This window comes from Centroberyx affinis, unplaced genomic scaffold, assembly GCF_046629955.1.
Source record: "Centroberyx affinis isolate AG114_WGS23_722 - 3 ecotype Tasmania unplaced genomic scaffold, CSIRO-AGI_Caff_v1 ptg001934l_1, whole genome shotgun sequence".
NCBI classification, from domain to species: domain Eukaryota; kingdom Metazoa; phylum Chordata; class Actinopteri; order Beryciformes; family Berycidae; genus Centroberyx; species Centroberyx affinis.
The window spans coordinates 241,650-255,076 of NW_027280295.1; the positions used below are offsets into that span (position 1 = coordinate 241,650).

Sequence of the window (13,427 nt, forward strand, 5' to 3'; positions counted from 1 at the left end):
ATGCACACTTACTGTAGGTGTGTGTATGTTTGTGTGCACACACACACTTGCATGTGTATGTGTTTGGGTGCACGCGCTCTTGCGTGAGCACGTTTACACAAAGTATATTCTCAGCCTCTCTTAGCCAAACTGCTATTACAGTGCAGACAGATTATTTACCATCTGCCCCATGACATCAGCCGGCTATTTCTGGGATTTGTGGGAATCAAAGTCCATTTTGAAGATCCTGATTATGTCATTGGCTCCTTTGTCTCCAAGCATTTGATACTGATAAACGGATGGTGGCGGCAGTGGCAGGCAAGCCGAGATAGGTGGGCAGGGTCAGATCAATCATATTATCTGCCATGATGCAATCAGAATATCTGATGCAGCAGTTGATCATGATCTGGCCACTGTCCTTTTCTGTAAACTTAGCAGATGTGCATTCTCCAGACGCAATTCAGAATAATGGACCCTCATGGTGGTATGACCTCACGCACTATATTTCAGTGGTGAAAGCGACGATTTCAAAGATGGAGAAAGGGATAGACTGTAAACCTGGACATTTCTCCTCCATTAAGTTTATTACTTTGCCTCCAGTTAAACTCTGACTCATGTTTTGTTAATTATATTAAAAGTGAAAAGTCTCTGTGATTTTTAGAACTTCTGCAATCGTCTGATAAGATGATTTCATACCTTAATAATTTTCTAACCTTTTATCGGCTGTGTGGTCTGAGGTGATAAGTCTGTAATCCCCTATCATAAAAGAGAGAGACTGAGCTGTGGATCAGCTGAGATACAGCCTACAAACTAAAATACCTCATACTAGTATGTCTTAGTATTTGTACAAACATTCAATAGTGAAAGCACACCTGAATGTCACAGTGAATGCCTTTATTTTGGAACAAAAACTTTCCAGTAAATGTTAAGGTGTCAGGTGCCTGGCAACCACATGCACAATGTGGCATAAACTGGAAAACCATGACACACTGGAAGCCAGGCCTGAATGACGTTTGTGACGTTAAACTGCTTCCTCAACACCATGACTGTGCGATCGAGCTGACAGATTCACATGTTGTCACAGTGTGCGAGAGAAGTTTCCTTTGTCCATTTTCTCAAGCAAGCGTGAAATGTCAAAATGGGTATTGCCACACTGTGTCAGCTGTATGTGATTTAGAAATAAATGTTTTGAAATTCCAGTGCTGGTCACTTGAGAGGTTGGCCTCAATAATAACCCCAGAGAAGCTCCCAGCTCATTGTCACATGGCTAAAATGAAACATCATTGTTCCCTGTTGGTAAATGGCCCACATGTTCTCCCAGTATTATACCGTATCACAATAGCACTCTCCATTCCTCTTATTGTGTCACTGGCTTATACCAGGAACATAAAATCTAACAAAAGGAAACAGGCTGCGGGAAGTCACCCATCGCCGAAAAGCCTGAAGTAAACAAGTTTCTCCCTGCTCTCCTGTTGGCACATCAAAAAGCTTTTCCCCACACAACAAACAGCTACTTTCTTCTTAACCTTGAGAACGACAGAATTGGCACTGGCCCTGTCAATAGACCAGTTGTGTGGGATGATTTCAATATTGGAGCTATGCCTGTAGTTAAAAACTGTGCCGGTCAATCGCTGGCAACTGAAACACCAAACAATGCCAGAAACTATGTCACAAAACAAAGAGATCAAATAATCGCTGCAGCATTCTTGCCACTTAAAATATGCTACTGACAAAAATCCACACCTGTCTGGAGATAGATAGACACATTTTTGGGATGTGAAATCTAGTCAGTCTATGTGTCTGTGGGATTAAAAGATAATAGATAAACGAACAAACAAACAAACAAACAAACAAATAAATAAATATATAGCCTACATAAATAAATACATAAATAAAAGGGGGCTGAGGGGTAGTTTGGGGGGTAGTTTAAACTCTCTCACAAAAAGTAGGAAATATTTACCTGTACAACCTGAAAAGTGAACCTGAACAGAGAATTTTGTAGCAATTCCCACAGAAGAAAACACAATAAAGTCGTGGATGGCATTGTGAGTGTGAATGATAAGAACAAGTTAATGTCTCAGACTGCAGATCTTGGCTGTTGCCAACAGGCAGCTGTAACAGTGATGATACCCGAGGCCATAAATAGACTTCATGTGATATGGAGGAAGGAATGCTAAGTGGTGCATGTGCCTGGCATGCTACGCTGGATTGCATTGCTAACTTTTACACTCAACACATTTTTGGATCACCTAGTGCCAATTTTGCAAGCCGGCCAACACAAGTAGGCCTGCCCCCCCAATTCAGAAGCAGAAACACCCGTCTCTTGTGCAGGTTAAAACTCTCTCCCTTCTCCCGTAACAGTGGAGGAGATTTATTCACTCCCCCTCCATATTCCAGATAAAGAACCATGCACTGGCATTAGCAGTGTATGATATATTCTGCAATAAATGATTCAGGAAAAGGGTTGAATGTCAAAATAAAAATGATACTCAGCGGTATCATTTTTTGTTTTTGCATGATACAACATTAAAATGATGGATTACAACAATAGGATCTCAACTTTTCTCCAAGTTTAGAGGTACTTATATTGTAGAAATTAATTGCATACAGTCTGATTCTGTGTGAGCTTGTCATTTGAGGCCATTTCAAGTTTGTTTTTGTTTTGTTTTTTTGTCTTGTGGTTTTTACTACTATGTTTTTCCCACTAACTACAGTGCTCACTTGATACTTACCATCATTTCCTCTATGAAGAGGAAAATGAGAGAGGAATAATAATGGGATAAACTGTTCTTCCCTGTACATTTACAGTAATAAGACTTTAGACTTACGTAATCAACCTGAAGGGAAAAGCAAAACAGCCGTGAACAAAATGTTCTTGAAAAAAATCTTGGCCTCATTCCATATCTTAAGACATAGTGACATACACTACATGCACAGTGTACTTTTTAATATTTTTCTTTTTGCTTGAACAGAGTTGGAGTTTGTGAATATTCACTTGCTGTCTTTGAAGAATGAAAAATGTTGATGTTATGGTGTGTTGGTGCGTTTTTTTCTGCGGTGGCATATACTTCTCAGAAATGAACAAAGGAAGACATTGACAGCTACCCAGACAGAGAGAGAGAGAGAGAGAGAGAGAGAGAGAGAAAGAGAGAGAGAGAGAGAGAGAGTTACCAGGAAATTATTACTGGATGATTGGTAATCACACAGAGTGGTCTTGCCCAACCAACAAGGAAGTCATGCAGTCATACAGTGATGAATGGGGAATATGTGCATCACACTCTATAGCAGGCTAAATGTGACTTCAAAAAATTACAATGTACTGGTTTCCTCTGATCTTACCCTGGAATTACGTATTCCTATTATGCATCGGGACACCTTACAGAACAGGATATGAAAAACTCAACCAGTTAAGGCTTACAGAGACTCACAGAGACTCGTTACTCAGGAAGTGAAACTACAGTACACAGTGTCCATTCTGTGTTAACAGGAATTACATTGACTGATAAGCAATCTGTGGTGCCAGGAACCTTCCTGAATCTCTCAGATCACCACCAGCTACTAGTGACAGCAGCACCACAATATTGTACCTGTCATTCTGATTCATTTGATATACAGTACTTAGTTTCCATCTCAGAGCAACAACAATTTACTCTTACAACTTCTCTTCTTTTTTTTTTAACATACAGTATAATTTAAAGGTTTCACCAGGAAGTAAGATTAAAATTAAGAAATAAAAGGTTTAAGTTTTCCTCATGGATGCCCCCCCCCCCCCCCCCTTCACTCCATAATGGAAGAAGATATTCGATAAATAACATTATTTGCTCAGATGTTGTACACTCAACTTGAATTCGGGGCTCGCTATTCAGCTGTACAAACAATAAGCGGCGCCTTTGTAATTGCTAAGACCACAAATAATCTCATAAAATTGGCAAAACACACAAAGCTCTTTAAAAGATCTCGCTGCTCGGTCAAATATTGCTAAACCAACGAGCTCAAAAATATTTTGTTGAATAACATTCTTTTGCTTTTTGCTCCTCTTTTCAATAGAAAATTCTGCCTTTTTCCCTCTTTTTCCCCCTATGCCCAGTCGGCTTACGGGAACCATGAGCTAGAGTAAATTTCTGAGTCAGTGTGGGAAAACCTTAACAGCTGCCTTTTCCACTGAACAGAACGCCTCAGACCACCAAACTGCTGCACAAGACCTGGTCTCATCCTCCAACACAGGACAGATTCATTCACTTTTATGTGGGAATGGATTTTTGTGAATTTACATTTATTCACTTTATGCGCCATACTTGGAAAAATAGATAAAGATAAGGAAAGATATTAAATTACAGTAAAGAGAGCCTGGATACAAGCACAGAAATATTAATAAGAAGACAAAATGTGTTAGGGTTTTCTACTGATGTACTGTAAACCTACTAGAAATAAAAGACACACATGGACACACACACACACACACACACACACACACACAGAAAGAGAGCCAAGTCATTTCTGCCAAGCCTCACACCCTGTGCCTCAGATGTTTGTCCAGAGGCCCACAGCGCACTACAACAACAAAGAATAATAGGAAGCTTTCTCAGATCCAGGTCATTTGTTTTGTCAGCAGACTTGACTGATCAGCCATTTGAGGGTTGACCTCTGGTTAAGTACATGCTGTCTTTGATTTTTTTTTTTTCCAAGTCTTGATGTCTAGCAGCAGTTAGGTCTCCTCTCGATGTCTTCCTCCTTGCTGCCCTTAAATTTAGCGATTAAACATTTAAAAGGTCTCTCCCTCCCCCTCCCCCATCACAGAAAGTACTCTAGCTGGGAAATGACAGTGCTGCAGAGAGTAATTGTTTATCCAAATAAAAGTATTTAAAATTCCCAGTCCATATGCTGTAATGATGCCTGTGGTTTCTATGGAGACACGATGTGCTAAGACACTGTGCTGTGTGGGAGTTTCTCTTTCCCACTCGAGCCAACTCACTGCTCCTTCCCTCCCATTCACTTCCATGACAGTCCCAGGAGGGATCATTAGGACGCTGAGGACGTGGCTCACAATGATGACACAATATATTTTCTGGAACAAGTGAACTGTCATAGGGTTATCCTAGTGCTCCCCTACCCCCATCGTGCTGGTGGTCTGAATCAGACAACACCTGACTCACCTCTGTGGACACAGCTGGGCATTTACCAAAGAGCCCATCAGGCTGTGTGGCGTCAATCCCCTTCCCCTCCCTGTCCCAGCCGAGGTTTGGTAAAACTAACACCAAAACAGACACGCTGTACCCTTCTGATGTGATGGGGCTGCTGCTGTTGTTTCTGCTGTTCAGCCGCACCTCAGGTTTTCACTTACTGGGGTTTGCATCCTAAAAGGCCGATGAGTAAACCAAGGCAAGGTCTGACACAACTGCTTAGCCTGGAGTTAATCTGCACCAACCACCTGAGGCTCACAGCGGTCATAGCTGAGTCAGCAGGGAAGGGAGCTGTGGATAGCATGAGCACTCCATCAGTCACACGCATGTTGCCAAAGATTACCTTTTATTATGTTTGTGTAATGCTCTCACCCCTCCCCCCCAAAATAAAAAAATGTATATACTACAAAAAAATGATCTTGTCTACTAATAATACAACACATAGATATTTAAATATTCAATGAGATGCTAACATACTGTATTTGGGAAGAGACACCTTCCTCGTTTTATAACCCCTTTCTTTTAAATGGAACTTAGGGTAATAACCTGAATGTTAGGAACTTTGAAACACTCATAAAATATGATCATAACCATTGCAGGGGGCCTGTTGTAAAAAAAAGACATAAACCTCCACAGCAATGGGAAGTACTATACTGGCTTTGGCCACCAGCTGTTGCTTATGAAAAAAAAAAAAAAAAAAAAAAAAGTTTTTATGTCCCAGTTGTGAAGCCAAAAATACTGGCGCCCTCTATATGGAAGTGAGCGGAGCTGCATACTGTAAGCGCTCCTGTGAAAGGCATTACACTAACAGTCTCTACAATGAAGAAAATATCACACAACCTCACAGTTAATGGTAAAGTTGAACTTAAGAAAAAAAGATTTGTATCAGGTGATTTTCTCCATCTGTAGCTGATTCTAAAACTATACTCTATCCTGATGAAAGTTTATTCAAAAGGATTATTATAATGTGATTATTAAATGCATCTTTATATCACTATGGAGATAAAGGCTACTAAAGGAAAACTTGCTGCTTGGAACTCTCTCCATAACTTCATTTTGGAGGAATCGCAGGGGGAGGGGACTTCTCATACCAGGAATCCTTAAAAAAAAAAAAAAAGAGAGGCCTTCCTGGAAGGGGGGAGGAGCGATCTGCTCCCAACACATATGAACGCTACTCGGTAGCAACCACTTCACTAACAAGCAACAGAGCAACGCGGCAGCACGGGCTTGTAGCACACCGAGGAAACAAGTCACAACTCTTAAGTGCATAGCCGAGAATACCTTGAAATACATTTGTTTCATCCCGACAGACGCTGGACAGCTGTGAACTACATTAACCAGCGACTGAAACACTTGGATATAATTTAAAGTTGCAAGTTTGGAGAAACAGTGAAGGTGAGGATCGCTTTTATGTCACATTCTTATTTAAATGTACTTTAATTTTAAAGGAAAGAAGTACTGTCATGAGTGGGGTTTTTTTCTAAATTAGTAAATTTGTTTAGTGGAACCGGTCATAATATGTAGCCTACATTGCGCAATCGGGATTACGTTGTCTTTACTGGAACTGACCGTGGTGCCTGATTCCCGAGGGCAGATAAAAAAAAAAGTTTCCAAGTTTCCCCAACATTGCTAGTAACTTAAATGTAAATATTTTACTGAGCTTTGATCTCTGGATTAGTTAAAAAGAAAAGCAAACAAAAAAACAAAAAACGTTAAAAATGTAAAACCACTCCAGTGTGTTGCCAGTAAGAGAACTGTCTTGGAGAGGACTCGCTCCAGTTGGGTCATCTCTTGTTTCTAGAGACAAAAAAAAAACAGTCAGGGCACTCATGGGCAATTTCCCCAATATAACCAGAGAGCTTTTTTAGAAACATGATTCACTTCCACATTTGGAATAACCAAAGCATAATCTTTCCCCAAGAGCTGCATGGGTCGAACAGTATCACATTACTCACCCTGTCACTATAAATATATCAGATCTGGACTATCATATCGCAGTGTAATTAAAACATGGACAGAATGAATTGTAACAGTTTTTCTAATGGCTATTACAGTATGTTGATCAGTGCTACATGTTAAAGTTTAAATCCTATGCCCACAATGTTCAGCTGCTCTAATTCACTTCTCTCTCATCTTCTCAGGTGTTTCATTTCCAGACACACTGACAGCTGACCTAGAAGCAGCTGTCCTCGTCTTGCCCTCCCCCTCCTGGGAGCTGTGAACCTCTGGTTGACCCCACCTCCTCTTCTCTTGTCTGTGTGGTGCTCAGCGCTCACCAGGCAGCCTAGAGTGCGGGCACAGCGCCATGGTAACTCACAGCAAGTTTAACTCCGCAATGAGCAGCAGCCCCTTCGACGCCAGCATGCGGCTGTCTCACCGTTACAAGACCTTCACCAAGTCGCAGTACCAGATGGTGCTCGCCACGGCCCACAAGCTCCAGGAGAGTGGCTTCTACTGGGGCCCCATCAATGGCAAAGAGGCCAACGCCATGCTGGCGTCCGAGTCCACCGGCACCTTTCTCGTCCGGGACAGTTCGGACAACCGGCACCTGTTCACCCTCAGTGTCAAGACTGCGTCGGGCACCAAGAACCTGCGCATCCAGTGCGACTCTGGCTCTTTCTTTCTGCAAACGGAGCCCAAGAGCATTCAGTCCGTCCCCCACTTTGACTGTGTCCTCAAGCTGGTGCATTACTACATGCCCCAGAGCAAAGCGGCCCTGTCGGTGGGGAACACACGCAGTGGGAATATCTACTACATTTACTCCGGAGGGGAGAAGATCCCTCTGGAGCTCATAAAGCCACTGTCCTCCAGCCTGTCCACCCTGCAGCACCTGTGCAGGAAAACGGTTAACGGACACCTGGACATATCTACCAAGAGAGACCAACTTCCACATCCTCTCAAGGAGTTCCTCCAGGAGTACGACGCTCCTATCTAGAAGCTCGGGACGGACTGATGCTCTCGAAGGGCAGAGACTTAACAGTGTAATGAAGAAACTTCCTAGCAGGTGGGAAGACAGTCTGCCAGCAGTGTCGGTGTCTGTGGAGTAAAGATAGAGCAGGACAAGCTGGCAGAGTCACAGAGGAGGCTTGATCTGTATGTCAAGCGGAAGCCCAGGACTGAGCTTGTCAGAAGGAGCAGTTTTGTACTGATGAGGCTGTGGATAGTCCTCACAGAAAAGTGGGCATCAATCTCTCCGGTTCCACATTTCAGGAAGAGCCTCCAGATTGAGGACTAACTCGCCGAGAGGGCCAACAGAGAGAGCGCGCTGCTATAGATTGGTATGAAAGAGAGCCAACAACGCCACCATCCTCCTAAACCCTCACTGTGTGACGTAGAACTTACTGAAAACTTAAGTGAGGCTCACAGTCGGCCGTCTAGACTCTGATGACGCACGAGTTCCCCCCCGCTGCTGCTAACCATGGTGCTGTGGGACTGTCAAGCACACACATCAGCCTCAGAAAATTATTCATCCATTAAAGCTGGGCCGGCTTTTATGACTGGACCGGCTTTTGCTGACATTGGATGATAGTCATAGACACAATCGACCCTGATCCTGGATGTATTAGACACGTCGGTCCAGCATTCCCTCTTGCGATCCTTCTGAGATTTCTGACCAGGCATACGCTGGAAACTCACAGACGAATGGGAATCCAGATAACAAATGAGTGGACATTGATGGCCTTGTAGTGTGTGTGTGTGTGTGTGTGTGTGTGCGTGTGTGTGTGTGCATATTTGCACCCACCATGAGAGGAAAAGGCTGAACTTTTTATCCGAATATTACTGAAGTTAAAACAAAGAGCATCAATACCAAATAGGGACCTTTTTAGACAAGAAAATGTGGAGAGGAGATGTGTTTGTGATAGTTTGTTCATTTGAAGGGTTTATGCCAAACTTGCCTGAACAAGACAACAGTTTGTTCGTAGAACAACACGACTGAATCCAACAGGATCTTACTTGAGAGAACAATGTCACTGCTTCAAAGTTATAGATCTAAACATATAGATCCTTACACATCCTAAGAGTCACTTTTGTATGTCTTCAGTAGTGAGGAAATATACCCATATAAATGTGGTAGTATTTGTGGCACAGGCAGGATACTCATTGCTTGCAACTGAATGTATTAAATATGAGAATCTCTCTTCCCCTAATAAGGAGAAGAATCCAGATTTGTCTTATTTTACCTTCTTTCCTTAAAACAAGACAATGTTTACATTAGCGAAGATGAAATGGCAAATCTGTTGTTTTCCTGTCTTTTATAAAGATGTACTAACTTTGCCAGCCAAACCACTGGCTGTGGATGCTTGAAGATATTTGAGAAGTTAGACGAAGCAAGCAGACTGATACAACTTTGCACATATTTATATTTCTATGAACATTTCAGTAATTTATAATAAAGAGCACTATTTTTGTATGAAAGAAGTTCTTGTTGTTTGACTCATTTTGTGGTAATTAAAACATTATTCACACATGAAGGTAAAAATCAAAGGGTTATTTGGGGTAAGATCGTCCACATCAGAGGTTCTCCGAATTCTTTCTCTTGGGGTCTCCTACTCACTGATTGAAATTGCAGATGCGGCCTGCACATTATATGCATGCATCTTCAAATAATTCATGGTTACGTAACATTTGCTTTAGTTATGCTGCTATAGATATCAGACACAAGTTCTCAGTCTCTTTATCATGATTCCCTCTCTTCAAATTCTCTGCGCCACCTCTTGCCTTGGCCCCAGACTGGAAACCTCTGCTGTACATGATAATGCATTCTCATAAGAGATATGCTGAATTTCACTGAAACTAAACTGAAACTATAAACAAAAATGTTTATTATCATATTAAGAGCTTTGAAGTTGCTGTCTTTGAAAGGACAGCTTCTATTATAAGAGACTAAGCTTAGCTTCCAAACAGCTACGCAGCATCTCATTCTCAGTATCTGAGCTGGTCACATGTCCCCGCCTCTTAACCAGAGGAGTTATGCAGCTACTTCAGACAAAATACACCAGAACTGCCAAATGCACTCAGTCACACTCTTACCCAATATTCTGGAGAAATAGGAGGAGCCTATCTGGTGGCGTGACTCACTGGATGCTCTTTGGGATTTAGTGTGAATGGCTTTAATAAACACTAACGTGACACACGCAGACCTATAAATATGCCAGTCCCTTCACCTCAAGCCACAGGACTTCAGACAAAGACATAACACGTTGTGTTTACTGTAGTACTGTACATACCTAGCAATCAAGATGGGTGCTCCCAACTCGTTGAACAATGCATTCTTAAACTCCATGCACCACTACATGCAAGTCCCATGCTGTCTAGTCAGCTCCTGTGACAGCAGCATTAAGCCTGACTTCAGTCTTAACAAAAGGAATATATCTTTAAGGCACAGATCCTTCGTAAACAGTTAAATAACTAGCATAGAGAGACTTGCATAAGAACGGACGTCTTTCTCTCTAAACGGCTGCACTATGAATTGTGGGACATTTTTGTTCTGCAATGTGAATTATTGTTGTCCATTTTTAGAACAAAAGTGACATCCTGTGTTCCATGGCCCTCTTTCCTCTGTAAAGGTTGCCTGGTCTTCACCTGTATGTGTATGTGTATGTGATGTGTGTGTGTGTGTGTGTGTGTGTGTGTGTATGTGCGTGTGTGTGATTTTGTTTTCATGTTCTCCTGCAAATCATACTTCTCAAAAAACTATCAATCTATCAAACGTTCTCTAACAGAAAAGGATTTCTGGATTCTGGCAATCAATATATCGTACATCCCAAACCAAACTTCTGAATGAGTTATTGCTATTGTGCTGCCAGCAAAAAACAGAGAAAGAAAGCCTGAAGAATGTCTGCTAAAGTCTACTTGTGTGTGGAAAAAAAAGATTTTTCACCATCAGTATTTTCATTTTTGAATACGATGTCTGGGATGACTTTGTGTCTATGGATTAATTAATGATTTAATGACTTGACCGACCTGATGCAGCTGCATTGGCTTAGATTGCTTCACTCCGACCCCCATGAAAGCACAGATCTCTCATGTCTTTATATACACAATAATGTAAAGAGAGACCACAGCCAGGAACGCATGCACATTTACTGCAAACTGCTAAAATGATGGATGAACGGGAACCTGCAATAACCTCCACATCCAACATATTTACGGGAAGGAGCTCCCAGTCTCTGCTCCTACCTGCTTCCACAGCACTTTACTGTTTCCTCTCAGCCAATGGGGCTCAGCGCCGAGGTTTTAGAGAGCTAAGGGGTCTCTGAGGTGATTTGTGCTGCGTGAGTGGTCTAGAAGAATGCTTTTCTCTGTAATGTGTTGATGTGACACCAACATGATTCAGTTACAACAAGCATTCAGAGGATTTGGGAAGTTTATGAATCACTTTTCTTGGTTAATGTATTGTAAGGAGTGAGTGAGTGGAGAGGGGTGCAGGGGGGTTGAATAGGGCCTTTCCCTGAGATACTGGAATAGCACAGTCCAAACAGGAAAGGTAGTGCCAAATGAGTGGAGTCTACGCTGTGGGTCTGGAGTTGTGATATGAGCTTGAGCAGGAGAAACTAACCCTGATAAGAAGTTATATATCATCACATCACCATTCTTCTCCTACTGCGTGTGTCCGCGTCATGCATGGCAGTGCGATTAGATGCGGTAGAAGTGGGGAAAGAACGAAGTGCGAGAACGGCAGAGAGATGGGAAAGTACTGGGAAATACTGTGCATGATCCATTATATTTTACAATGACTGTTTTATGTTTATGTGCGCAGATGGAGAGGAGTCCCTGAAGAGTGCTGGAAACCCACAGGGGAAATGGTCTATGAAGCCACGCGGCAGGAGCTTCCCAGTGCAAACGCTCTGCATTTTGTGTTGTGGTGAAAGTGAATGCATTGTTGTCTTGTGAGGTTTTGTCTACTGTGTGTCCTTCTGAAAGAATGAAGTTGTCTTATAGAATGACTTGGTCTATGTGAAGTGTAAATTTGCGAAATAAAATTCAAACAGACAAAGAAAGTACGATTTTTTGTAGCTCTTTTTGTAGCTCAAGAAAATTTCCAATGAAAATATCAATCAGCAAGAAAGAAAGATTCAGGACTCTGATCGAACAACACACACACACACACACACATACACATACACACACACACACACACACACACACACACACACACACACACACACAAACACACGCACACACACACACACACACACACACACACACACACACACACACACACACACACAGCAGTGCCTCCTCCTATATTGTGAATTGTGTGAATAATGAACAAAATGAATTTCCATGTGTGGACAATAAAGGTATTCTATTCTATTCTATTCTATTCTATTCTATTCTATTCTATTCTATTCTATTCTATTCTAAACTCTAATGGAGCTACAAGTCATTTTATCAATAGATTTATAATCCCTAATCAATGCGATTTCAACATGAGTGGTATCACTCACTTTTCCAATAGGTTATGTAAGTGACTTTTAACCACAAGTTTCTGTGATATTTGTCAACAAAATACTTTTGTGCATGGGAGAAAATATCCATGAGGTGATTATAAAGAGAAAATTGTTAAGTGACACTTTAAAAAGTTTAAGTCAGGCTTGTAATTGTCACTGCTTTCAGGCTTGATAGCCAGCTGAAACCAGTCTGATGTTGCTATTAAAAGCACAGCAGCCTCATGCATTGCTCTGGAGAAATTCTCTGGTACTGGGTCATGTGATTCTAGAGAACTACAGAGGAGTCAGACTAGTGGTTACACAAGCCATAAATTTGTCATAACAGCACTACACTCTGTCAAACGGCCCGCCCCCAACAGGCTCGTTGTGTCTAAGGCAACAATCTGAAACCATTACGAGTCCCACATCAGGTTTTTCAGAGGAAGCCTGTCCTTTGCTGTTATATTCAGACAGTTGACACAAAACACTAAATAGATAGAGATGGAAGGAGAAGAGGATAGTATTTCACTGATGTCATAGCAGAAAGGGGGACAACCGGCTTGTGTGAACATTTGCATCAATACTTTTCTTAATTGTCTAAAAGAATATTATATTATGAGATGATTGTTTAAGGATTATAGCATGCATAGTGTCCATTGCCTTGAGAGAAACTACACACTTTTTCATACAGTACACCAGTGTTGTTTAAAATAGAAGTATCTGCTTTGTGAATGGTCATTTCACTAAATTTGGATAATAATCTATATGAGTACACATTTTTCTTGTGCTTACTGTAACATGAAAGATATGTTTCTGGAAGTAATTGTTATTTACA

The 13,427-nt window shown here is 41.6% G+C and overlaps 1 protein-coding gene across 1 annotated transcript; it reads left to right on the forward strand.

Annotated features, from left to right (window-relative positions):
- The first annotated feature begins 6,363 nt into the window (after positions 1–6,363).
- On the forward strand, positions 6,364–9,578 carry LOC139653623 (suppressor of cytokine signaling 3-like). Its single transcript, XM_071530517.1, has 2 exons — positions 6,364–6,554; positions 7,301–9,578. The coding sequence occupies exon 2, from the start codon at positions 7,465–7,467 to the stop codon at positions 8,092–8,094; it is 630 nt and encodes a 209-aa protein (XP_071386618.1). The 5' UTR covers positions 6,364–6,554; positions 7,301–7,464; the 3' UTR covers positions 8,095–9,578.
- Positions 9,579–13,427: the final 3,849 nt, after the last annotated feature.